This window comes from Porites lutea, chromosome 1 (assembly GCF_958299795.1).
Source record: "Porites lutea chromosome 1, jaPorLute2.1, whole genome shotgun sequence".
Classification (NCBI taxonomy): Eukaryota; Metazoa; Cnidaria; class Anthozoa; order Scleractinia; family Poritidae; genus Porites; species Porites lutea.
Window position 1 is genome coordinate 38053289 of NC_133201.1, and position 26704 is coordinate 38079992.

At 39.8% G+C, this 26704-nt stretch overlaps 2 protein-coding genes and 1 pseudogene across 2 annotated transcripts in view; 1 reads left to right on the plus strand and 2 right to left on the minus strand.

The window, feature by feature from the left end:
* The first annotated feature begins 4050 nt into the window (after window positions 1–4050).
* On the plus strand, window positions 4051–6593 carry LOC140929320 (uncharacterized; annotated as a pseudogene).
* Window positions 6594–7230: 637 nt separating this feature from the next.
* On the minus strand, window positions 7231–16537 carry LOC140929332 (uncharacterized). Its single transcript, XM_073379134.1, has 9 exons — window positions 16458–16537; window positions 11007–11099; window positions 10683–10762; window positions 10442–10539; window positions 8983–9143; window positions 8835–8900; window positions 8616–8662; window positions 8084–8235; window positions 7231–7884 (listed from the first exon to the last, which is right to left on the minus strand). The coding sequence occupies exons 1-9, from the start codon at window positions 16515–16517 to the stop codon at window positions 7670–7672; spliced, it is 972 nt and encodes a 323-aa protein (XP_073235235.1). The 5' UTR covers window positions 16518–16537; the 3' UTR covers window positions 7231–7669.
* Window positions 16538–25820: 9283 nt separating this feature from the next.
* The window catches only part of LOC140938277 (uncharacterized), a 2872-nt gene continuing 1988 nt past the window's right edge, over window positions 25821–26704 (minus strand). The window contains exons 4-5 of the mRNA XM_073387785.1: window positions 26399–26689; window positions 25821–26088 (exon numbers count right to left, since the gene is read on the minus strand). Coding sequence (XP_073243886.1) covers window positions 25838–26088; window positions 26399–26689 — 542 coding nt within the window. The 3' untranslated portion in view covers window positions 25821–25837. The remainder of the gene's footprint in view (window positions 26089–26398; window positions 26690–26704) is intronic.

Genomic DNA, 26704 nt, shown 5'->3' on the forward strand with positions numbered 1-26704 from the left:
CGGTTTCCGAGACCAAGCATTTCAGTGTTATTTTATTCGTTTCCCCCCTTGATTTTCCTGTTTACCCGATAGGAGCTCTCTGCTATGGTAAAAGACTTGCGTCCCCACGTTAGTCAACTTCAGGGAACGGATCACCAAAGGTGTTATAACGACCTAAAGGCCAAACTGAAGGCTTATTGCCTGGCCCTCGACTTTAACGGCAATTCACCCTTGACAAAGCTCCGTTCCCTTACAGACGAGGCCACACTGGCCAAGACTGAAGACAGAGATAAGCTGGTAGCCATCCAGGAGAGGATCTCTTATTCTCAAAGAACAGGGAACTCCCTAGGCGTCCGTTCTGCTCTATTTAACATCTTGGCTATGCCCGCTGAAATCAAGGCCGATAAAGTTGTGCATCGTTTCGAGCAGAGATCCCATTCCTCTCAGTACTTCCGGGGACCTGTCTGACCACACCTGTTTAGGCGTTCTCACGTTGACTGTTCTGGATCCTGTTATGCCTGTTGGGAGCAGGGACATCTTGCTAGGGATTGCCAAAGCAAACGAAAAATGTAACTCGAATGCCTTGCCTTCTTTCGTTACTTTATGTTCAAGTGATCAATAAAGTACATTTGTCAGATGACTTGCACCCATATTTGTGGACGACCTTAACTTTGTTCCATCCTGCTGGGAACCCGAAAGGAAGTCTGCCACATCCAAGTTGCCTCCGCGTTCTAATGGAGAGACCCTGTGCCGCCGGATGGGACAGCCTTCCTCCCCTCGGGGCCTCTTGTTCACAACAGTAGACCTCATAGCTTTAACCTTTCCTTTCACAGTTCGACCATGTAATTCCTGCATGGGAGCTGAAAACCACATTTAACCCCGTGACATTAGTTCTGGCATTGCTGCTGACACATGTTATTACTAAGAAGTCGTATGAAATGGACTGCGCTTTGTGAGGCAAATGTGGGATTCGTTATCCCCATATCCAGATGACCGATGTTTGTATTGATTTTTTTTAAATTATCGATTGAATCGCAATCGTGCACAGCAACTGTTCTTTCCAGCGCTTCACCAATGCTGCACAGCCCTGCATAAAAGCTGTTTATCAACCATATGGCTATTTTTTTGCATCTTTACGGCAGCACTTCTGCAGCTCTCAGTGTCGCTACCGCAGCGTTAACAGTCACAAAAATGGACTGCTGCAGCGAACGGAAAACAGCGTTTGTGCAACCTTTCTGCAGCACTCATTGCAGCGGTAATAAGTTGCTAAAGCAGCGCTGTTTTAACATCTTCTGTATCGTACGGGCGAAGCACGCTTTGTAACAACATTCTTTACATCACACTTAGTATTTCAGGGAGATGTTGGATACTGAGATCTCTGTACGTGACTATGGTAAAAGACTAGAAGAAATCCACTTAAAAGACTCAGGTATGGCAGTGATGTGTTTCTGCATAAGTGTATAGTGGCTCATCATTATTCTTTTTTTTTTTACTCACTTCGTTTTACCAATGACTACGGAAGCTTTGAAGGGACATCTATAAATTTTTTGAGTTCTTGTTCAAGTTGTTGAGTGCGAGTTCGAGTTGTCGAGTACAAGTTGTTAAGTATGAGTTCGAGTTGTTAAGTACGAGTTCGAGTTGTTGAGTACGAGTTCGAGTTGTTGAGTACGAGTTCGAGTTGTTAAGTACGAGTTTGAGTTGTTAAGTACGAGTTCGAGTAGTTGAGTACGAGTTCGAGTAAGTTGCTGAGTACGAGTTCGAGTTGCTGAGTTCGAGTTCGAGTTGAATCAGCAGTATCAAAGCCAAAGTATCGCGGGAGCAAAATCTGTCTCCAAAATGGCGGAAACGGAGATCAACAACGGTAAAGAAGAGGTAATTTTTAAGAGCCATTTACTCCTCAAGATGTAATCTTACGTTCATATACATTGTAAACTATTGCAATATACCGCTTTAATCACCTCATGGCCGATATCTTTAGGTGGAAAAGGTGGCAGTGTTTCTCAAAAGTATCGGAGTAAAAAAGGATGTTTTGCAGACGTTTCAACGTGAGAAGGTGAGAGCAGTAAATACATTTTTTTTCATTGATAGAAGGTTGAACGTTTTATTTTTCCATTTACTCTCCGACTGGTTAAAGGTTTATTGATAAGCTTCAGTGACAATATTAAAATCAAAGCTGTCTGACGTTTCATTATCAAGGCAAAGTGACTGTTTATAAAACAATACACTGAATAGACATTTGTACTGCTTTAACTGTACTCACGAGATGATATAAATCATCCAAGATCTTAAACCAACTTTGAACGTGCAATCTGACTCCATGCGCAGTAATTTATTTACATAATGACAAAAGAAGAGAAATGTTTATTCACTGTGCCATTTATATTAAATACTATAAAGAAATAGTGAATGGTAGCATAATCGAAAAGTCGGATAGCAGTAATTTTAACATTCTGCGATTATACATGTTATAATCGCAATTTTATTGCACCCTTTATTTCAAGCAAGTGCTATTTAATTCTGCAGAATGTTTTTGTCTGTGCTCGACTCCAGACTCTAGAAATTGGGGCCACGTCTGGAGCTTGTTCAAGTTCTTGTTAATACAATCACAAGGCATCTTGCGAATAGCAGTAATTCACTTGTAAACAGTGTAGCAGTTGGTATATTAGTGTAAACAAACACATATTTCACCCTTGTTACTTTTTTTACTTAGTGACCAACAGTGCGATTTCCTGAAGGTTTTGTATTTTCCTACTTTATTTTAATAACATGCTCAGTCTTGAAGATGACCTTTGCGTTTACAACTCACGAAAAAATTTTGCATCATGGATAAGCTCAGAGATATATATGCTCGGAAATATAATCCAAATCACGTGCATGCGTTACAGTTCGTTATTATTAGAAATACCATACTGCAAACACTATAGAAGGCATTCGCAGTATTGTCTACAGGACCTACAAAAGGACCTAAACTTTCTGAGAACAAGTTCTTTGCTCCACCAGTGTGGAAACAGACTTTTGCCTTCACATATATAAATATATCGACATACATAATACAAATATGACATTTATAATCTGGAGGGTTCGTTATATTGAAAACCTCGTTGTAACGAATTTGTAGAAAAACAACCAAAATGTTCGCTATATCGAGGTATAGTTAATAACTGTTTTGTAACGATGTTACGTTGCACTACCAAAAACTAACATTTGTGCCTTAATGTCTGTATGAAATTGTTCTCTCACCCCTCTTGTTAGTGGATTAAAGGATTTTCATTGCTCTTGGTCTGTTCTGCATTCATCTTTTGTTGCGTGTTGACATGTATTCATTATATCGCGGTTGGCTTTACTTCCGAATTGTGTTCGTTATATCGAGGTTTTGTTTGGCTGGGCTGTACTTTTCTGAATTATTGGATGACTGAGTGACTCAGGCGATCGGCGCTAAGTGTTAGTGGAACAGAAGGTAACGCGATCAAATTCCGCTGCAGGCGATAAATAGCTTTCCTTGCTTCTTTGTTTCCTCCTCTGGCCGAAAGAGCACTACTGGACGTCTCGATGGACACGACAAAACAAAAAACGGGTATTACGAGAAGCATCTCGTCGCCTAGTGACAGCCGCTTAATAACAACAGGTATATACGGATTATTGAACTTGAAACTAGAGACTCACATATCCCACGTTGGCTGTTATATTTTTGTCAGTGATAAGCAAGATAAACTAAATACTTGTAAATCTTCTCACCAAAAATTGTGTCGCGCTGCCGACTGAGTTAAAAACATCCTCAGAACCATAGAGGTCAGAAAGCATTCGACCCACCTGTCATTATACTACCTTGTTTTAAACGTAACATTTCCTACCAACTTTCAGATTGACAAAGACGCTGTGAATGCCATGGAAGAAAAAGACCTTGTAGAACTCGGCTTGCTTGCCAAGGGCGATAGGATTAAACTTAAGTCATTTTGCAAAAAAGGCATCTCTTCTGACAGAGAAGAAAAGATAGCAAGAGTAAAACAAATTCTTGGACAAGGTAAAGGAAAGAAGCGTGGAGATCCAACTTTTAGTGCAGCTGTTGGTTCCATGTCATCCGGAAAATCGGCAAGAACATCTAGCCTCAAGTACGAGGTCAGCTGGAAGCACTGGAAACCTGGCCGTGGTTATGTGCAGATGAAAAAAAATACCGGTGGTGGTACTCGTACAGTTCATATACCTCGCAACGCTTCCCTTGAAGAGTGCCAAACTATCGCAGAAGGTCTGTTTTTCCTGGAAGGCAAGAGTCCAGTTGGTGAATTGGAGAAAATGATCACTGCAATGGGCAATGTCAGTGGTGATTGTATTGTTTTAATGAGGGAAGATGGCAAGCCATTTCAATTTTCGCCCGAGTGGTACAAAGAGATGACAGGCTTAACAGTTCCACGCTTGTACCTATTCACGAAAAACAAAGATGATGCGGATGGTGATGAGGATGAATCATTCCCATCAGCATTTGGCTATCATGATCCATCATTTGGTACGAAAAGGGCCTCAGGCCCTTCCTTTCCAAAGGAAGACGGGCTCATTGGTACATCAAGTGAGCGCCAACAGTTTTTTGATGACCTGGATCAGGAATTGAGGGCTTCCCTTGCGGCCGATAAAGCGAAAGTAAAGAGTACAGACAAACAACAGTTGATTTCTGAGCCCACCAATGACGAAACGGATTCCCTTGAAAGGCTTCGTCAAGTTCGTGAGCAGTGTTCTCCGCCAGAACCTAACAGCAGCGAACCAAAAGTAAAAGTGTCTGTACGACATTGTACGTTGGGTGTGGTCAGCAGAGTGTTTGACCCGGAAGGAAGCATGCAAGGCGTTCATGATTGGATTGGTTCCCTTTCCAAAACACCTGAACATTTTCTTTTAGTTACATTTCCATCAACAACGCTATACCCAGATGAGAAGGTTGTCAAAGTGAAAGACACAGTCATTAACATGACTGAAACGACGGAACCTGTGCCGCTTTCTAAGGATGAGGAGGACGTTTATTTCCAAGATGGCTGGGGTTTGGAACATGGGTACGACGACACCGTCTGGGACGAAAAGGAATTTTGTTCTCCTCAGTCTCCAAGACAGCAAGGATTACCAGTTATTTCCACTCACTCCACCAACGAGATTGATCCAGTAAACATCAACCCTCCTGTGCATCTTCCAGCAGATGAAGACAACCCAAAGTCTGACAACAAGCTGTCACTTGAAGAAAAGGTTCAGCTACAGGAATCCAAATTACAACCGGCCAAAATAGTTATAATAGATCACCATGATGTAGTTAATGAGTTATTGGCCTTATACAGTGACAAGGACATCTTGGATTGTAAATTATCGGTGTCCTTCGCAGACGAAAATGTTCTTGGGGATGGAGCGTTAAGAGAAGTATATTCCGTCTTCTGGGACAGCTTTGTTGCAAGATTTTGCGAAGGCAGCAGGCAGTTTGCAGTAATACCTAATCCGTCATTGTGAGATGAGAATTACAAAGCCCTCGGAAGAATTATTACACACCAGTTAGTACTTACAGGTACTTTTCCTATACAGCTAGCAGAGGTACAGGTTTTGCATGCCTTATTTGGTCAAGTCAGCGACGACCGCCTTGTTAACTCATTCTTGCAAATTTTGCCGCAGAGAGAAAGGCAGATTCTGTCGAAAGCCATGGATGGAAAAGATCCTTTTCCCACCAACGAGATTGTCGATATCCTCAGTGAGTTCAACGCAAGTTCTGTTCCAAGTAGAAGCAATCTTCAAAAAATATTGAAGCAGGTCTCCTTGTCAGAATTAATCCACAAGCCTTTCTTTATTCTGTTAAAGATGAGGCAAGGGATGGGCAATTTCTGGAATGACGTTGCAAAAGATGAAATCGAGGAACTGTACCGTAAAGCCTCCCCAGACCCCAAAAATGTCGTTTCACGTCTCGACTTTAACGTGCAAGACAAGAAAGAGGAACAAGTTAGTGGATGGCTGGTACGATTTCTGAAGGGAGCAAATCCAAAGCTACAGGGCCAATTTTTGAGGTTCTGTACAGGAACTGACATTTCACTGCCAGGAAAGCGAATACAAGTCCGTTTTGAGAGTATGTCTGAATTGGCCATGAGGCCCAAATCGAAAACATGCTTTTGCTCACTGATGTTGTCAAAAAATTACAACAGTTTTACCCATTTTTCCTCAAACCTCGAATTCTACTTGTCTAACACGTCGTTCTGGGATCTAAGGGATTAAGTCTGTCTTGTGTATTAAGCCATTGTTGTGTTCGGCGTCTTTGAGAAGCAAAGTGTTAAAAATTGTCTTATGACTGGAAACAGACTTAACTTAAAAACTGTCTCGACTGAGACAATTAGCTAAGGATTTGGAATTCTAGCTTTGCAATATGTTTATTCTCGTTTACGTTAACTTAAGGTCTGGAGCTAAACACTTTCATCGAAGCATATCACCTGGAAGACAATATTTTAAGAGTGAAACTGCATTATGTTAAGTTGAGTTTTACAATCAAGTTCAGAAAGTTCGAGTTTGATCTGAGATCGATAATAGAACATACCAAAGACTCACAGACAGGAAATCAAATTTCAGATTATCTGTTAAAGCTATTATGTTACGCACTTTGCAACGAGTGCAAAGTTTGGTTGATGTTGTAACACCTTTTTTCTGCTCTAAGAATTTATTAAATTACTCTGAAATTTTGTATCTACTTCGTAATCCATATCTATTTTAATTTTCAGGACTTGAATCCTTTTATGATATGGTCACATTACCAGGTTCAGTGCTGGTAAAAAAAATGATTCTGTTCAAGAGGGCAACAATCCTTTCTGAAATTTGTAAATGAGGGTCCCATGGGGAGGGGGAGGGATCTGAAGAAAGAGGATAACACCCCTTGGGTGCCCGAAAAAACATGATAACCAACAAGTGAGGGTCAACCCGCTTATGTTGCGGAGGTCGATTGGGTAAAGTAATACCAGGGGTCTCACCACTACCTATCTCAGTATCAATTTTAACGTAGCTAATTACCATTTTTGAGAGGCCAACCACCATCTTAAATTAAGGGCCTGCTTCAAGTAATAACTATAGCTTGAATCAATATTTTAAAGAAGTATATTTCATTGACAGCGTCGCTGCTATAGCAACAAAATGATAACCTCAACCCTTGAAAACAACCTCATTCTCTTTATATCTTAAGGCGTTATGAAACAACAATTTTTGTTTAAAAGAAAAGTGTACACAGACTGCAAAAATGGTTTGTCAGCCGGCTCTACCCGCGTCACGCCCTCTCGGACCTGAAGGTTGGCCAGGGCCTCGCAATTGCTCTGATTTCTTTCGTTTGAGACTGATCTGCAGAAATCACAGCCAACAAACTTATCAGCTATCTGTTGTTTTGGTAACTCGTAAGTGTTGAAAAGGGAAATGCTTGTTTTAAAATGTTCACTGAGTTATAGAAAAGTAACTCTGAATCAATTGTGAATAATGAACTCCAACACAAACAGCTAAACCAAAAAACCAATTTGGACTTGCAGTGGAAAATGATTTTTGACCAAGATCCTTAAACAAGCCAAGAAAGTAATATACTCAGCGTTCCCGAATGCAATGACAAAAATAGCCAGTGTGCACGCGTTCTCGCAAAACTATCCATATGTCCTCTCTCATATGTTCATGTGTTGAGGCGTAGAACCCCATGTCCATTTTTACAATGCTACAAAATGGACTGAAGCTCCGTAAATAACGTGAGAAATAGCTGTTCTGCTTCATCAGCATTGTTAGGCATTGAAAGATTATTATCTTCCATTAGAAGAAGCATGAGATCTGAAAATTCCTCCTGGCAACCAAATGGTGGACATTCCTTGCAGAAGTACTCCTCCGCTGTCTGCAAATCATCTTTATCCACGTAAGTTTTGTATTCTTGAGAATCTGAAAGACAATACAATTATCGTCCTGTCAAAAATGGAACTAACCAAGAAAGCAGCGATTTCAAAAAAAAAAAAAAAACAGCCTGGCTTTCTATTTTCGATGATGTTTCAATCAATATAATCGCCTCAACTGCCGCTACGTGTAAAATAGTTACGAAAAAAATTAAAGTCAGCAAAACCTCCTAAAAACACCAACTCACCTGTAATTTCGGGAAGAAAGAACAACATATCTGGCTTGCCAGCTGGAGTGTCCTGATTTGGATAAGGTCTGATCCTATGTGTATTCCACAGACAAGCAACTTCGTACAGCTCCCTCTGTAGAAGCGTTGTGTAACAGAACTGAAGACAAGCCCTAAAAGAAAATTGAATTTTCATGATTTTCTAGTATATAATAAAAGAGTTATCAAGGCAACTGGATGATGGAATACGTCATTATTTGTTTTCTTTAGCCCAAGGCTGTTGTTTTCCATGTTACTCTAACAATATATGTCTAGCTTGCAAGAGAAAGGAATTCTTCCCTTTAAAACCTGGGGTACATTGTAGGCCAAAGAAAATATGTACATCGCTAGTTATTTCAATCATGGGGAAAGCTAACTTATTCTCAACGCATGATTTACAGTACATAACGTTTTTATTTTTAAAGGCACCAGCTGTGGGAAATGTTTCACAGGGTGACTGTGAATTCTCAAACATTTCTTTCGAGACTCAGAATACTAAGTGAATAATACTTACTGTTGTATGGGGTCGTCATCTCTTAAAACGCCGCCATCGCGTAAATCCTGGAGACGGCAATGCAATAACACTTTAAGATTGGAGACTGACTATAAGGATTTAATGTAAGACTCCCAAACAGGATTAAAACTTTAAATTTATGTAAAGAACTATTAGTTTTTGTTGGAGATCCATTCAGTGCCATCGGGCGAGAATGTTTTCAAACCATAAAGCACCAACCTTAAAGTAATTTATCCACCAGTCTGCATGGGACTTCCTCAGAAACGACCACCAAGCCTCTATTCTCTGTCAGGGAAGACATTTAGTAATTCACCGTGACATAAGAAGTTTATTCGTAAAGTCAAGCGACGAAAGTAGAGTTTCCCACCTGATTTGCTGACGACTTTCTGTAAAGGAAACTTTTATCGCCTGAAAAGTCGTCAGTAGCCTCAGAACGGAAAAACCTTTGAAGGCCAGCAACAATGACATTCTCTGTTCCGCAGTCAGCCCTTACAATACGTGGAGCTCCTGAATACCAAAAATGCATATCTGACTGGATTTGCTAAAACGTGCCTCTAAAAATTTCTCTGAACTCCCATCGCCTACACTCATTTACTACTTTCCTTGTTTTATTTGTTTTATTTTTTGCTTTGAAAATCCCCGTAAAAACGTCTCAATAGACTTAAAGTCTTTCTCTTCTCTCCCCCCTCCTCCCCCCCACTCTCACCCCAACCCACTAGTTCACCCCTTTGTGACCCTACCCATATTTCTTTATGTGTGACTGGTGACAGTTATATTCAATGATCACGCCCTAGAAGTGGACTTCCGTGCTGTTTGTTATTGTTTTTCGTTTTCTTTTGGCCGCCTGGAGCAAAGTTTTCCTGAGGACATCATTAAGTCCAAGGGGGGAACAAAGCTTGCGATTTGCACAGTGTGCGTCGTCAAATATCTTACCGTACTCTCGGCGTTTGTTTCAGGCTACACGGTCAACTGGAACCGGGCTGAACGAGAAAGATAAGATATTGCGCGCTTTCTTCAAGGCGGCTAACAAGTCTTTGGCGTCAGAAAGTAGTTCTTAGGAGTCATCTCTACTCAGAGAGAGCGAAATTAGTGGTAGATTTTGAGCCGGCCAAAGACTTAGTATAAAAATGGATTTGACAGTGATTATATGTGTTTCCCGTTCACGTGACTCTTTTCATCCGGGAACTTGATTAAAATGTCTGTGAAGATCAGTGTTTACACGTGTTTATGTGGCGAAAAGCGTAAAATGTCCGTGTCTTTTGAAGATATTTGGCTTCTGTTAAATGTACATGGGCTTTGCGTTGTTTTCCGGAGATTTATCAGTGCAGCAGAAGTATTTTATTGTGTAATTTCCCGCATAGCGATGACAACCATTTGCCAGGTATGTGACTCGCAAGTTTTGTAAAATATTCTATCCCAGGCATTTTCGATGTTTAGTTTAGTCAATCTTGCCTTAGGAAACCATTTCTCGGCCCAACTGAGGAAAGAGGATTTGGTCTGTCTTCGGCGGACATTTAAGCTATGAACCTTAGATTTTCAGAGATCAAAAGGTCACCTTGTCTGTACAACAACTTTGAGAATATAATGTTGTCAATTTCATGGCTTATACAGTCAGAGCAACTTGACGTGTGTTCCCAGTATAAAAATTATCATTTAAGCCATAACGAGGGACTTTTAACTGCTTTTTATTCAATTTTTGAGTAACACCGTTGAAACACACCTGAAATTTCTAGAGGCACGTTTTAACAAATCCAGTCAGATATATATATTTATATAATTGTTTAGGAATACTGAAAGGAGAATTTCAACACACCTAGGTCACATACTATTAAGTTGCTTTACGCAGTCGACGTAGTACTGGGCAATGATTGCTAGATCGTTGTTTGTGCAAGTAACATCCAACCAAAAGATACGACGAGAGTATCTGTAGCAACATCAACAATAAATATATCTTCAACATCTATTATTTTGAAAGTGTGATTTAGGCTTGAGCACTTAAATATTCAGAATCAGTCCTTGATGACTGGCAGGGTAGACATTAGAGACCACATATGTTAAAACGCTTACCCATCAATGGCACCGTGGATGCAAAATCCGTAAGGTTTCAATTTATCGTAGCCATCGATGTGCCAGAGATAATTAGGCCCCTGAGAAAAGAAAGAACGAATCTAGGTGTTAGCTACATGCGAAATTTTACGAAAGGTTATATTCCTGTTTTTTCCAGTAAAGTGATGTGCCAGATGATTCCCTATTTTTGAAATACAAAGAAATTGCCTGCTGAGCTTTTATATAAAATGGAAGGACATGTTTACGCCGGATGTTTGCTTCTCCACACACGCAGAGGTCTGTTGACTGGGGTTTGAAGAGGACAGGTGTTACATTTTATCTTACCTTACACCGGTATCTTCTCCTTTGTAATCTCCCTCTCCGTCTATTGGACACTCCCTCTGAATCTAAAACCCCTAAAAAATTCTTGTAGTTTCCCTGGTAAGATAAATGGGCGTTTAATTCACGACTTTTGAATTGAAATGTAGTGCCTATTTAAGTCATAATTAATAAGCATCATTTCCATCGGGTAACGTTCATTGTGAAATAACAATTATTGCAGTTGTCATTCAGGCTTCCTTTGTAAATTCCAAATTAAAGTTTCAGATATTGTGGAATCTCGTAACTTCTTTCTCATTGTCTCTAATTAAGTGGGTGGCTTGCATGGCGTCACTTCTGCATGTATACCCCTGTTCTCTGTAGATACACGTCACAAGTCGATTCTAGTATGAATAAGCTGTGTGTTCTCAGCTAGTAAGAATCAGTGGATAATACTGTAACAACATTCATATTCTAAAGGAGTGGAAGGTGGTGGGAGCTTGGGGTTTCTCTTGGCTAAGCAGTGATTATACGTATTTTCGTGGCACCTGCTAACAACAAGTCTGTGAACATCCCTTAGCCTCTGGTGCATTTTGTAATGATCAGCGGTATTTTGTATGAGTGTAAGCGTGCGCATGGGCCACCTGGGTCAGCCATGTTGGAATAAAAAACTTCGATCCTGTTTACTAAGCTGTTTTATCCAGATCCATCGTGCTATTAGATAAAGAACATTACATGGTGTCAGAAGTCAAGTACGAACAAGAACCTCAGCCATCGATATGGCGAAGATTTGAATAAAATACAGACCGTATTTCAGAGCAATCAACATCGGCGATCGTAATTCATGTCACAGGATCAGTCGATTCCTATCACGCCCGCGGGGGAAGAAAACACTGAAGAAGTACAGCATTTACAAGTTGAAGACGAAGAAAATACACCTGAAATGGCAATGCATTTAGGTCTTCCACCTCCAGAAGCTCTCGACTTGAGTGGAGGAAAGATATCAGCCAATTGGAAGAAGTTCAAACAGAAATATACAAATTATGAAATTGCGACCGGAATAAGTTCGAAGGATAGTGCAACCAGAGTAGCAACACTTCTAACAGTTATCGGCAACGATGCTATTGATGTTTTTAACACTCTTACTTGGGACGAAGAAGGCGATGACAAAAAAATCGAAAAGGTGCTGTTCAAATTTGAGGAACACTGTGAACCCAAGAAAAATGTCAGCTACGAGAGATACAAATTCTTCTCAAAAGCCCAAGAAAGCGGAGAAAGCATCGACCAGTACGTAACAATATTAAGAAAGCTTTGTGAAACGTGAATTTGGAACATTGAAGAACTCTCTCACCAAGGACCGAATTGTACTTGGTGTAAACAACACAAAAACAAGAGAAACATTACTCAGGGTGCCAGACCTTACACTTCAGAAAGCATTAGATGTGGTACGATCTGCAGAAGCTACGGATATGCAAATGAAAGAACTGGACGACTCATCAGTGCATGGAATTGGAAGGGAGAAGAACAAGTCAACTGACAAGAAAACACCTTCAGATAATGAGGAAAAAAGACCCCCAAGCAAGAAGTTCAATTGCGGGAACTGTGGAACAAGACATGGCGCAAGGGAGTGTCCTGCATATGGCAAAACATGTAACTATTGTCAGAGACGAAATCACTTCCAGAGTGTATGCAGATCACGGAAAAAAGTCCATGAACTGTGTGTAGAGCAACAAGAAGGAAATGTTCCTGACTCAACCCTATTTGTAGGACCTGTCACTACTGAAGTTCAGATCCAGAATGAAGAAAGCTATGTGATGTTGCCAGTGAAAGGACATATCACAAAACTCAAAATTGACACGGGCTCTCAAGTTAACATCATGCCGTTTAAAGACCTAAAGAAGATAGTTGGGAGCAATCCACAGATAAATGCCTGCACACATAATCTAGTCAGTTACTCTGAAGATAAGCTAACTGTACTTGGCACAGCTACACTACCAGTGAAATCTAAAACAGATGTAGAACATGAGCTGACATTCCACATAGTGGAGACAAATCAACCAGGATTATTGGGGCTCACAGCATCCCAAGATCTGGGTCTAATCAAAGTAGTTATGGTGGCCAAGACAGAAGAAAAGCAAACTGAACCAGACAAAAGTGAAGAGGTTATGAAGTTGTCTGAAGAACTGAAAGAAGAAGTACTGCAGAAATAAACGCAGGTATTCACTGGGTTGGGACGCTTGGAGAAACCTTACCACATTGAAGTAGACCCTACTGTGACACCCGTCGTAAACCCACCTAGAACGGTCCCAGCAGCTCTTCGCGACAGAGTGAAAGAAGAACTGGATGACATGGAAAGGAGAGGAGTTGTTCGCAAGGTAGAAGAACCCACAGATTGGGTCAATTCTATGGCCATTGTTGAAAAGCCTAATGGTAGTCTGCGGATTTGTTTAGATCCAAGGCACCTCAATAAAGCAATAAAGCGGGAACACTTTCAGCTTCTCACCATCGAAGACATCACTACACGCATGGCAAATGCAAAATGGTTCACTAAGCTTGATGCAAACCGAGGATACTGGCAGATACCTCTTGATGAAGAAAGTCAACTTCTAACCACCTTCAACACACCTTTCGGGCGGTACTGCTATCAGGTCACTCCATTCGGAATCACATCTGCTCAGGAAGTTTTCCAAAACCGGATGAGTCAACATTTTGGCGACTTGGAAGGAGTTGAAACCGACATCCATGACATAATAGTGCATGCAGAAACAGAAGTTAAACCCGACCATCGTTACACACTGTCCTGGAACGATGTGAGAAGATCAACCTAACACTGAACAAAGAAAAGTGCGTTTTTAAAGTCAAAGAAGTCACCTACATTGGTCACAAACTCACACAAGAAGGAATCAAACCTGATGATGAAAAGGTGCGTGCCATCAATAACATGCCTGCACCAACTGACAAGAAAGGAGTAGAAAGACACCTTGGAACAGTCAATTACTTGGGCAAGTTCATCCCAAATCTGGCAACTGTCACTGAACCTATCAGAGTTCTACTACGAAAGGACATTGAGTTTCAGTGGGCACGTGAACAAGAAAAAGCACTTCATGAAATTAAAAGCATCCTAACTAAAGTGGAGGGCCAGTCCTGAAATTCTTTGATGTACAAAAGCCTGTTATGATCAGCAGTGATGCCTCCCCAACCGGCCTAGGAGGGATGCTGCTACAAGAAGAGCGTCCTCTTGCCTATGCTTCAAGATCCCTCACTGACGCAGAATAAAGATACGCTCAAATTGAGACGGAACTCTTAGCTGTTCAGTTCAGCTTAGAACGTTTCCACCAATACATCTATGGAAAGAAAGTTACCATTGAGTCAGATCATAAGCCACTTGAGGCCATTGTTAAAAAGGCACTAGCATCAGCACCACCAAGACTACAAAGAATCCTGCTTAGAATGCAGAAGTATGACTACGCTTTGGAATACAAGCCAGGAAAGGAGTTAGTGCTTCCGGATATGCTCTCTAGAGCACCACTGCCTGAAACAGCGTATGGCACCATGGAAGAAGAAATTGCACTACATGTCCATTTGCTAACTTCTAACCTACCAGTCTCGAAGCCCAAACAAGAAGAAATTAAAGAAGCCACAGCTAATGACCCATCATTCAAAAGAACTGAAGGATGCGGTCAAGTCAGGATAGCCAGAAACAAAATCTTGCACACCAGCAAATATTCAAGTCTACTGGAATGTAAGAGATGAGCTCTCTTAAGTCGAGGGTGTTATTCTCAAAAATGACAGAATACTAGTCCTGTCATCTATGAGAAAAGAAATGCTACAAAGGATACATCAGGGCCACATGGGGATCGAAAAGTCCAAACGACGAGCAAGAGATGTCCTATACTGGCCAGGAATGAATTCTCAAATCAGCGACATGATATCGAGGTGCACCACCTGCTTAGAGCATCAACGGCAAAACACGAAAGAGCCAATGATCCCTTCTCGCTTACCGCGCAAGCCCTGGGAAATGGTCGCCACAGACTTGTTCACCTGGGACAAATCTGAATACCTGATAGTTGTTGACTATCACTCCAGATATTTTGAAATAGCCAAACTACCAGACACCAAAAGCACCACAGTCATCACCTACACTAAATCTATATTTGCCAGACATGGAATACCATCCGAAGTAATCAGCGACAATGGTCCCCAGTACTCCTCAAAGGACTTTTCACTGTTTGCTAAACAGTGGGAATTCAAACACATTACTGTCAGTCCACTGTACCCCCAAGCAAATGGTATTGTTGAGAAAGAAGTACAAACAGTGAAAAATCTACTAACCAAAGCAAAACAAGATCACAGGGATCCTTATTTGGGGCTACTTGAGTACAGGAACACACCAATAGATGATATTGGTTCACCAGCGCAACTGCTTATGAGCCGGCGATTAAGATCAATCATTCCCACTACCAACGCACAGTTGCAGCCTAAAGTCCTTGATCCACACAAAGTTATGGAGAAACTGAGGCTCAAACAGGAAAAACAAAAGCACTACTTTGATCAGCATGCCAAACATCTTCCCACATTAGAGAAAGGTGACCGGATCAGAGTACAAATGGGGAGCCATTGGAAACCAGGCGTTGTAACAGAACACGCAGAAACACCAAGATCCTATAGGATTCGAACTGATGAAGGTAGAGAATACCGCAGAAATAGAAGAGCGTTAATAAAATCACCAGAAAGTGGTCTATCAGCAACAGACATCTCACCTCATCATAAGTCTCCAACCGTGAGAGCAAATGAGCATTCAACCTCAGAGGAAGCAGCCAATCAAGCAATCCCATCCGTTGAAGAGCCCATTTCGACATCCCAAGAGCAAGGGGAAATGTATTCATCCGAGGAGGAAATCTCAGAGCCTCTCAAGACAGCAAGTGGGAGAACTGTGAGAAGGCCTTTGCGTTTCAAGGATTACGTTATGTGACACTGAACTCATCATTGATATGGAAGGTTGATAAACATTGTTTCAAAGGTTCTGTTAGTCACAGTTTGCAAATTTCTCACAAGTTGAAATTAGAGGAAACATTATGAACTTTACATGAAATTGTTGTCCTTTTGACATTAGACCGTATTACCAATCTTGGTATCAAGGTGTACTTATCCTTTTCGTTTTCTTTTCGTTTTTGTTAGGGGAAAGTTGTAATGATCAGCGGTATTTTGTATGAGTGTGAGTGTGCGCATGGGCCACCTGGGTCAGCCATGTTGGAATAAACAACTTGGATCCTGTTTACTAAGCTGTTTTATCCAGATCCATCGTGCTATTAGATAAAGAACATTACACATTTGTCTGTAGCCAACACAGCTACCACTACCGGCTAGTTCTTCCTGTGGACGTCAAGAGATGACACAGATTGTGGATCAAACAGTTGTTGCCATTGCCATGTCCCTCCCACATGTCTCATTTAATTAACTCGGCAAATCTCTGCCCACCTCCACTGTAGCGACCACTTCCTCAATCCCACTCATTTGCCGTCTTCTTCGCAGTCCCATACGCCTGATAATCCGTTTGACGTGGCGTAAGCTGAACAAGGAAAGGGAAGCCAAATATGATTTTAGTGATCTACTAAAACCTTGAGAAGACTCGTCACTCCACAGGTAGTCATTTCTATCATAAATTATTTTTATTTCGACTTTTGTCAATAACTGGCGTCAGTATTTCAAGTAACTTTTTATTTTACGTAAAATTGAAGCCGACATTTACTGCTGGATTCAATAGGCCTGCCGATGAAAGGTTTATCAAACTAGTACTTTGTTGATCCCAAATACGCAAGTCTTCAAAGGTTGCCTATAACCCATAGTTTAGTAGTACTTAAAGTTATTGTCTGAAGCGAAGTGAACGAGATAGTTATCACTAAGAACCATCAGCACACTCACAACCTATTCATGACTTTATACTTAAATCAGGTCACAACACTAACCCGATTACTATTCCATGTGCAAGGCACAGAAAGCCACTATCTCTGGGTAGATAAAGCCATGGTTGAAGTAACCTTTAATAAGATGATTTCCTAAAAATGTTCAGGAAAATTACACAACAGTATTTCACCATATGTAATCCTCAACGCAATGCGGGATGTTTAGCCAAACTCAAACAATCGAAAGTTCTGTATTTCCTTGTAATAATGGGACATAGGGAGGCAAACACCCTTGACAACCTCAATGTAATGAAAAATTAGAAAACTCGTACTCAACAACTCAACTCAAGAATTTTATAGATGTCCCCTCAAAGCTTCCGTATGTTTTTTTTATACTTACAATGAAATATTTTCTATTCGGCCAAGCGAACTACCGCAAGAGAATGACAAACAACCATATGTTATATAAAGGAATAAGATGCACCAGTAACTGGGAAAGCTTCGCCAATCATGGTCCATCATGCCTAATTATTCCTTTTAGTCCAAGGATCTTTACTACAATGCAAGTTAAATTAATGTTGGAAATTAAACAGCTCAATTTCGGTCCAGTTGCGTGGTAAACGAGATTCATGACCCGTCAGCAATTTAAATGCAAAGGATACGTGGTGCATGTTCCGTATTTCCTTGTAATAATGGGACAGGGAGGCAAAACACCCTTGACAACCTCAATGTAATGAAGAAGTAGAAATAATACACCAATAGTTGCAGCAACTGGGCCTCTGCAATACATCTTTTTCTGTCCAAATCGTGCAAAAGTCACTCGCAGTCTCGCAGAACTCGACAGATTTTGCTCCCGCGATAATTTCGCTTTAATACCGCTGATTCAACTCGAACTCGTACTCAGCAACTCGAACTCGTACTTAACAACTCAAACTCGTACTTAACAACTGTTGATGTTAAATGTGCAGCCTTTGAACTTGTCAATATGTGCTCCGGCAAAAATTGCCTGAGGCTGGATTTGTTGGACTGTGAAGACATTTTGCTGTGTTGTAGTGGAGGTACTGACTTGGTTTTCTTAGCACTGAGCGGATGTACCTGGCTCACAATTCAGGATAGCAGACATTTCTCGCTGTCGCTTGAGAGATGCTGAATGGTAGTTGTTAAGGCTGTTTAAATTTTTGTGACTGCTTAGCTGTGCAATGAAGTTTGGCTGAACGTCTGCTTCGACAAGTCGTCCAACACTGGTCTCTCTAACAATCTCTCTAACGAAGTGATTAGAAACCTTCTTCTTGTTTGTGGCATTGAGTTTGGCTGCAGCAAACGTGTCTTGGTACCCAGCTCGTACTCAGTGCCAGTTTGCTTACGAACAGAGATGAAAAATTTGGAGAAAGAAGGTCGAGTTCATTGGCAGGTATGTTTTCAATTGCTCTAGACTCTTTCAGTGACCCAAAATTTTTTCCATGCATTTAAATCCCTCTTAGTCTTGTATTGAGTGTTTTTTGATTTCTGCTCCTGCAAAAATGTCTCAATTTCGACTTCATCTTTGCTGGTAGCTTCCTCGGCAGGACTCAAATTTGCCAACGTTTGCTCGTTTTCTTTACCTGTTTCCTCGTGAAGGTCCACTGATTCTTCCATTTAGTATTATTAACAGGAAAGAGCCAATTTTTTCATATACCTTGTTTGTAACTTTTTGAGGACAACTGTTCCAACAAGATCGGTCTAGATGGGAAAATCTAGACTGCGGTCAAGATCGATTTTAGCCAATCAAATTCTTGAATTTGTTTGTTTCCATTCCTTTTGAGAAATCGCCATATAATAAAATGGTATATAGTCAAGCCATTTTCTGGTCAGAGTCTGGCTACAAAGAGCAAAAGGTGCCCAGAACTCTGCTTATTCATCGATCACTTTACATCTTTTTCTGCCACATGCAAAACAAGCTGTTGTAGTTTGGGCAATTGCACAGAGGCAAAATTTCAAGACGGATTTCAGGTTTAAAAATGACACAGCAGTCTCTACTTTTACCTTTTTCCTTGCTCCCCTCTTCTCTCTTTTTTTAACTTTTCTTGTCCACTCCCCTTTTTGCCGAGCATTGACTGTGTGGACTTCATTTTGGTGTGATAAGATTTCTCGCCCCTGCACAGAGGACATCTGAAGCGTTATTTGGGACGTGGATCCATATGGACAGCGGTTTTGGAAATGGAAAAACACACAATATTCTCGGTTTCTTATTTATTGGTTTGGTTGCACGACATAAAAATCTCTCTCACACACAAGTAAAATTTGTTCTCTAAAGATATATAATACCGCACATACATTGTTTCACTTATCTATCAGAAAACCTGTCAATATGCCCTATACCGGAATGTTTCAATCATGTCACGATATTCTCGCGTTAACTACAACTTGTGTGTCTCACTAATAGAGCTCTTGACAGATTCAATAGCACTAATTGAAAATGCAATAATCATTTATTACTGACAACGGTTTCCGACAACACAGGCAGTTCACTGGCAAATGGTCTTTTTACAAAACGGTTTTTTGGGGGTGATCCATTCAAGTCATTAAGGCTTCATTGCTTCATTATTATTCAATTTTTTGCTTGTCTTGTAGCTGTGGGAAACGAGTTGGAAGCAAGTTAAAGCTTTGGAAGGAAAAACAACTTGAGTTGGAAAACAAGTTCAAAAAAGTATATCCTAGTACTTCAGTTGTCATTAGTAGCAAAAGCAAATCAAAGAAAACAGGGAGAAAGTCTTAAAACAGCCAGAAAAAATGCTATGCCAACTTCCATTTGAATTCTTATGCTGCAGCCCACCTAACTAAGAAATTTGTAGTCAAGGTACCAACTTTGAACCTCAAAAATCAGATTTTTGGTACATAATATTTCCATGGATTGGATAACGTTTTAGTAATAAAATTCTCTCTCTTAATTGGTAAATATTTTACATTACTTTGTAGTAAACTGTCAAGAAATTTCTGTTTAGAAAACCAAACAATAAAATTTAGGATCACAATTAAGTCATAAATATGTAAACAAGAGGCTTCAAGTGTTTAAACTTGCATTTTTGGTACCCCTGTTGAAAAAATTTACTATTGAAAAGTTAACAGTATAAGCAACTATCTTGTGGGTTGTCGATGCACTTTGGTAGGCTAACGGATGTTCAACTAAGTTGTCAATTAGCAAGTTATTAAATATGAAAACCAACTTTTTACCTTCTACAGAATTGTTCTGAATGGAGTGAAATTGTCCTCATTATAAAAGATGAACACTTCTCAGAAGATGAGGAACATCGTACTGACATTTTTGTTGTAAGGGGTTGTACCATCTGTTGTCACCATTGTAAAGTTTAACTTGAAGTTCTATTTTCTACTGAAACCAGTTTCAAAACTTTTTAAACTTTGTGGGGCTATGTTATTATTAGCTTGCGTCATAGTCATTTTATTTCTCTAAGAGGAAAAAATCATTTTTTAGTTTTTCTTCTTCTGGAGATGTTTGGAAGATCCCTTGGTACAGGAGACTATGGCCACTTGACAATAGAACATGTGCCAATGCTATTCCGTATCCACAGATTGTTGCACCAACTTTCCAATCAAGGGTTTGAGGCTGCTCATAAACTTCAGAGGCAGCTTTATGAGAAAGCAACATCTCATGATGCAACGGACCAAACTGCCTCATGCAAGTATTGTAATTTTCACTTCTATATGATAATGCTCCATTTGTTTTGTTTATTTCTTTGCCATATTTACAATAGTTAAGGGACTCCGCTTTCTATACTTTTAGCTGATTTTAGCTTTTTCTTGCATCTAACCAAAATTTTGAGTATGAAAAATAGGGAAAATAATAATTTATTGTTAATTTTTTAAGTGTGATTTAATCATGATCAATTAAGCTGCTAGTTGAGCCTCCTTTGAGTGAACTTAGAAGTTTTGCTTGCAATCTAGGCATCAACAGTTTTATGTCTGTCAAACACACATCTACCTGTATATTTAATTCGCAAGTCCAAGTAGTTCCTCACTAAAACATTTGCTAGAATACATTAATAGCCCGCGTATAAGAACCTGGGTTTTAAGAACCTGTTAGGCTAAAATTTTCATTTTAAGCCCCTCCACATAAGAAACTATTTAGGCTAAAATTTTAAGTTAGGTTCTTATCAGTGGGGTTGCTGTAAAAGTGTATAGGTAGAAACTGCTGAATTAAGACCATCTATTTAAAAGTAACTTCACATAATGTTTTTTTCTTTCAAGCTTAAGTACCATGCTGTATGTCTATTGTGTTTGCCATTCAAATAATTCCCCAAGTATTTGCAAGTAGTGTACTCTTCTACAGTATCAAAGAAAGCTTTCTGACCATCTCCAACTCTGTGAAAATCACAAAATATTAAATGTAAAATATCAAAATATATCCCAATGAAATAAATAATTGCAAAATATCAAAACAACGAAAGCTGCCAATGGGCAATGTCTCAGCTTCTCAAGTCAATGTGAGGTCATTTAAAGTGATAGATCCTTTAGATACAGTATATCTATATTTGTTTTTGCTTGTGGCAAAAATGACACAATGGACTGGGGAGGCATGGAGAAAGCTCTCCTCCGACAAGATGTTTGCAAAGAAACTGTTCATGAAGACTGGTTGCTTGATGACAGCTGATGGCTCGGATGATTAAATGATCAAACCTCAGGGGCTAGAGCTATACAGTTTTTAATTTATTTTTGTTTTTCATTTCTCCTCATTGCTTGAGCTTGTTATGAATTTGGTATCACATGAGTTTCTTTGTTATGTTTTGTTAAGGACATATGCTGTACCTGCACTGAACTGCCTATAGGCATTGCTCTATGGTACAAATACTGTAAAAACTCGTGTATAAGCCGCACTAGTGTATAAGCCGCACCCCCAACTTTCAAGCATGATTTTGAAAATCGTTTGTTTGCGCATCAAAATGTTCACAAATAAACTTGAGGAAATTTAATGTTGTGTATTTGCAGTGACATTTTAAATAAGTTAATCAACTCTGAAAATACCTTTTAAAAGGTTCTCTTTAATCAATTTCCCCATTTCCTGCGAAAGACAACAGTTCTCTTCATTGCTAAAGCCCACAGTTGAAATGAAAATGGAACGATGGAACGAAAATAAAGCGCTGGAGAATGCTACAAAACGATTGCTTAGTAAATGATTTATACTGTATTATGAGATGATATTTATAATATTTATAGTATATTCAGATGAAATTCATATGAGAATATAAGAACCTATTTTAAGAACCTTGGTGGCCTAAATTTGCTTTAAGTACAATTCATATAAGAACCTATTTAGGCTAAATTGAAAAATTCAGGTTCTTACATGCGGGCTATTACTGTATCATGAATTTCGAACCATTTCAATCAATCAATCGGTCAAAGCGTTATTTTACAATGACATTTGTCAAAGCTATTAAGCTTGCTATGAATGTACCTAGGTTTATTTTATTATGTGCTAATCTTTTTTTCTTCTTTTTTCTTCAGTAGCGGAACAAATCTTTACACATTTGTACACAGAACTGTTTCCTGAGATGAGATATGCTTTTAGAGAAGCAGTGCGTTGTATGAATCCAGATTATAAGAACAATATGTTATGTTGTAGAGCTATAGGATGAGGAAGCTGCAGCAGTACCGTAAATGATTGATTACGTGCCACACCTTTACCCAAAATTATTTAATAAGCGCCGCTCTCAAATAAGTGTCACAGCACTAATTTGGGTATTTGCAAATCAATGACCCACCTTTGCTACGGCCCATGTACATTGCTATTGAACCTCCTTATAGCTGCAGTTACGAGAAAATTAAACAAATCAATACATCTCAAGTGATTATTTAGGAGTTTAAATTTGTATGTCTAATTCTTTGTATACCAGTAATAAATCAAGTCTAATTACCAATTACAGTGGTGAGGAGGTGAATATAACACTATTCATTTAATTACAGCAGAGCTTCAATAACTCGAACTCAGATAACTCAAATTCCCCGCTAACTCTAACTAAATTATTTTCCTTCTCCTTGATCACATTTTCACTAAAATTTACCCTGATAACTTGAAATACCCACTAACTCAAACTGTTTTTTAATTTCCCTTCAGAGTTAGAGTAACCGGGGTAAAATAATGGTTTTCACTCTAGCATTTTATGATTTAGGGTTGAACAACCATGTGATTCTATTCTAAACTAACATGTCACTAAAATTTCATGCAATAAGGTAACTTGTAAGGTATTAAAATAATATGAAACCTGATTTCAGCAATAAATAATATTTTACTGTTTTCAGGAAAGCTGTTTTATTACCACAGATGTAAGTGGAAACCCAAAAGAGTTGATTGGACGAGAGATGAAAAGGAGTGGATAAGGAGGATTGTCAGTATGAGGTAAATGAAAGGAAGATATCCATCGTTTCCCCAGGCCAGTTTTCCGTCATCACATACAACCACGATGAGTGGGAAAAAAATTATTGCTTCCTGCACTGCCGTAACACGAAACCAGTTCCTGACCATACCAGTGACGAAGTTGAGGAATTCATTGACTGTTCTGTTAGACCCAGCCACAGCTGCTTCAGCCATCAGCGTGACAGTGACAAAGAGCAGGATCTCAATGACAGTTCTGTCAGTCTCAAGAACTGCAGCTTTGGTTCTGAGAGTAACAGCAGCAAACAGGAGGATGTCAAGGACAGTTTTGCCAGTCTCAAGAACAGCTTATTTGGTTCTGAGAGTGACAGCAGCAACGAGGGGTATCTCAATGACAGTTTTGCCAGTCCCAGCAACAACAGCTTCAGCCCTGAGCATGATGGTGACAAAGAGGAAGACTTCAGTGACAGTTCTGTCAGTCCCAAGAACTACATCTTCAGCCCTGAGAGTGACACCGACAAAGAGGAGGATCTCAATGACAGTTTTGCCAGTCCCGGCAAAAACAGCTTCGGCCCTAAGAATGATAGCGACAAAAAGGATTATCTCAGTGATAGTTCTGTCAGTACCAAGAACAGCAGCTTCAGCCCTGAGATTGACAGCAACAAAGTGAAGGATCTCAATGGCAGTTCTGCCAGTCCCAGCAACAGGAGTTTGGGCCTTGAGTATCACAGTGATTCTTCCTGTGTTGCTAAAAGAAGCAAGATGCGTTTGACTTTGGCAGATTTTCTTAATGGCAAATTAGAAAGCCTCACTGGCAAAGATCTCGCATCATATTTGCTACCTCAGGTAGCATTTATTCCACCTGAAGATGTGCAAATTGCTGATAGTGGAGCAAAGGCTTTCAATCGCCTGTTGGCAAACCAGAGGCCATCAGAAAGCACAGTATAGCATTCAATGGATTTATTGAAAGGGGACACTGCCAACCTTGTCAGGATTGGGATTCTTGCCCAGGTAAAAAAGTCAGGCGGGATCCCGCCTGGGATCCCGCCAATCCCACCTGGGATCCCGACCGGGATTTTGGAACCTCCCACATGGGATCCCGCCTTGAATCCCAGGTGGGATCCCGCCAATCCCACCCGGGATCCCAGCTACATTCTAGACAAAATCCCGCATGGAATCTGGCCTCAAATCCCAGGTGGGATCCCTCCAATCCCACCCGGGATCCCAGCTTCATTCCATGCAAAATCCCGCCAATCCCACCTAGCAACCTATGTTTTTCCTGGGTGGGATCCCGCCAATCCCACCTGGGATCCCAAATTTGCACCATGTGAGATCCCATGTGAGATCCCAGGTGGGATCCCACAATCTCACTTGGGGCTCACTTGTTTGTGACCCAAACAGGATCCCATTTATTGAGTTTTTTAATAACCCACAAATCCCAGTTCCAGCTTTGGAACGTGTCTAAACTAAGTGGGATGGTGGAAAATATCACACATGGGGTCCTATAGCTGCCTTAATTACCCGCAATTTTTTCCCCCATCGAAAAGGTTCCCATCCACCAGAATACAAATACTTAAAACGGGTTGGCATTTATTGCTAGTATATAGACTTGAACCTTGTTACAACTTCACTTGATCATTGCAAAATATATAATCATTAATATGTAAAGAAAATATAAAAAGATAGTCATCAACAGTAGATTTTACAGTCATTTCCTATGAAAAAAGAACTTGAGCCCAAGTATAGACTGACAAGATGTTTTAAATTTTGTTGCTCTTATTTAGATTTCTGCACTTATCTGCTATTTTCTGCTGAATTCCAGCTTTGCCGCTCCACTTTTCTTCCACCTCCTCTTCTGTCCACTTATACTGCCTTCTTAGCTGTCCTGCAAGACAAGAATTAAAATTATGTTGCAATTAACTAATGCCATCTTCATAATTCTGTAAATTCATTAACAAACTACCAATATTAAACGAGGTCCAAAAACGAGTATAGTAATAATCATAACTATAACAAAATTCTCAAATCTGATTTGTTAGCAACAGCCCTGATTTCAGCCTTAATAGGACAGTTTAATATGAGAGAACCCGTCATGCCTGAGTAATTGGACAGTACGCGCTATCACGCAATGGCTTTTTTTTTCATTGCTAGCAAACAAATCGTAGATTTTCTTGTGCTTTGATTTTAAAAAAGAGCCTTAATTATCACAAATTTTGTTAAAGTTATGATTAATATTGGTAACAGAACTTTGTGTCGTCCAATTCGGTCTGTAATCATACTCGTGATTAAACAAATAATTAGATTCCCGCTATACGGTCGTCTGATTTTGTCAATCACTTGTATGATTAAAAACCGAATTGGACGACATGAATTTTTGTTACCATTACAAATTGTCTACATTTTGTAAGAGAATTTTAAAAATAAATATCTTCTTTTATTTCATCAGACGTCACTATTTCTAAAACAAAAAAAATTCACTTTAAGTTTGATCCCTAAAGCTTCATTTCCTTTAAGTTTCTATAGCAAATGAGCCAATGTTAAGCTCTGACTTTCAGACTGTAATTGAGCTGACTGTGGAGTGACTCTTATAGCTACAACATACTGTCTTGAGAGTGACATAAGCAAGGGTTGTTACCTTTAACTGCAGCAAGGATTGATGGATTAAGGGGAGTTTTTCCATTTGATCCCTTTATGTTTGAAATGCGCTGAACCTCTTTTGGTATAAGAGCATCCAAAAGGTTTAGTGCAAAAGCTGGAGCAGAAGAAGAGTGTTTGACAATGTTGTCAAAGCACTCCCTATCCAACTTGATCCCAAACTTGGGGTCTCCAATGATGGTTGTCTCTATAAAAAATAAGCAAATGTGTGGAAATCTAGGTCAGTATCACTTTTATAAATACAGTTTAATTTTCCAGGGTTAAATGATATTAAATGAAAATTTTGATTGCTTTCAATTGTTTATACCTCACCACCCGGTGATGCATGCATATATCGTACATTTTAATTTTGGGGGACACAAGGTAGCTGCAGCTGCATCTACTAGCTGTATCTACTATCTGTATGATGATACAATTTTATTGTGTGTTTTACATAATTCTAGAAAACTTCTTTGATATACACAAATTACTGTACACTTTTTTGGCATATAATATACCTGTGTTATTGTCCTTTTCTGGTGAATTGTCTTCCACAGCTGTCACTGTTGACAACTCTGATAGCACTGATGTACTGTTTTCGGTTTCATCATCACATGTGAAAATTTCATTTTCCTCATCCTGGCTTGATGCTGTAAATTTTTTTGATGTAGATGTTGCCCGCTGCGAGCCTGTCTTTGGTGTTGAGCACAACACAGGAGGACAACTTGTTTGCGGCAAAACTGGAGATGCTGGTTTTTCATTGTTTTCCCCTGATTTATTTACAAAGACTTGCACAGGAAGAGAATGTTCCCGTGTGTATCAAG

What these genes read in the sequence shown, in the direction of transcription:
- LOC140929332 (XM_073379134.1), bottom strand. Translation starts at nt 16,517, where the DNA reads ATGGGACTGCGAAGAAGACGGCAAATGAGTGGGATTGAGGAAGTGGTC. An exon ending in CTGCGTAAAGCAACTTAATA is followed by an intron (nt 9,144 to 10,441) that starts GTATGTGACCTA and finishes AAATCCAGTCAG; the next exon opens with ATATGCATTTTTGGTATTCA. An exon ending in GGTGGATAAATTACTTTAAG is followed by an intron (nt 8,663 to 8,834) that starts GTTGGTGCTTTA and finishes TGCCGTCTCCAG; the next exon opens with GATTTACGCGATGGCGGCGT.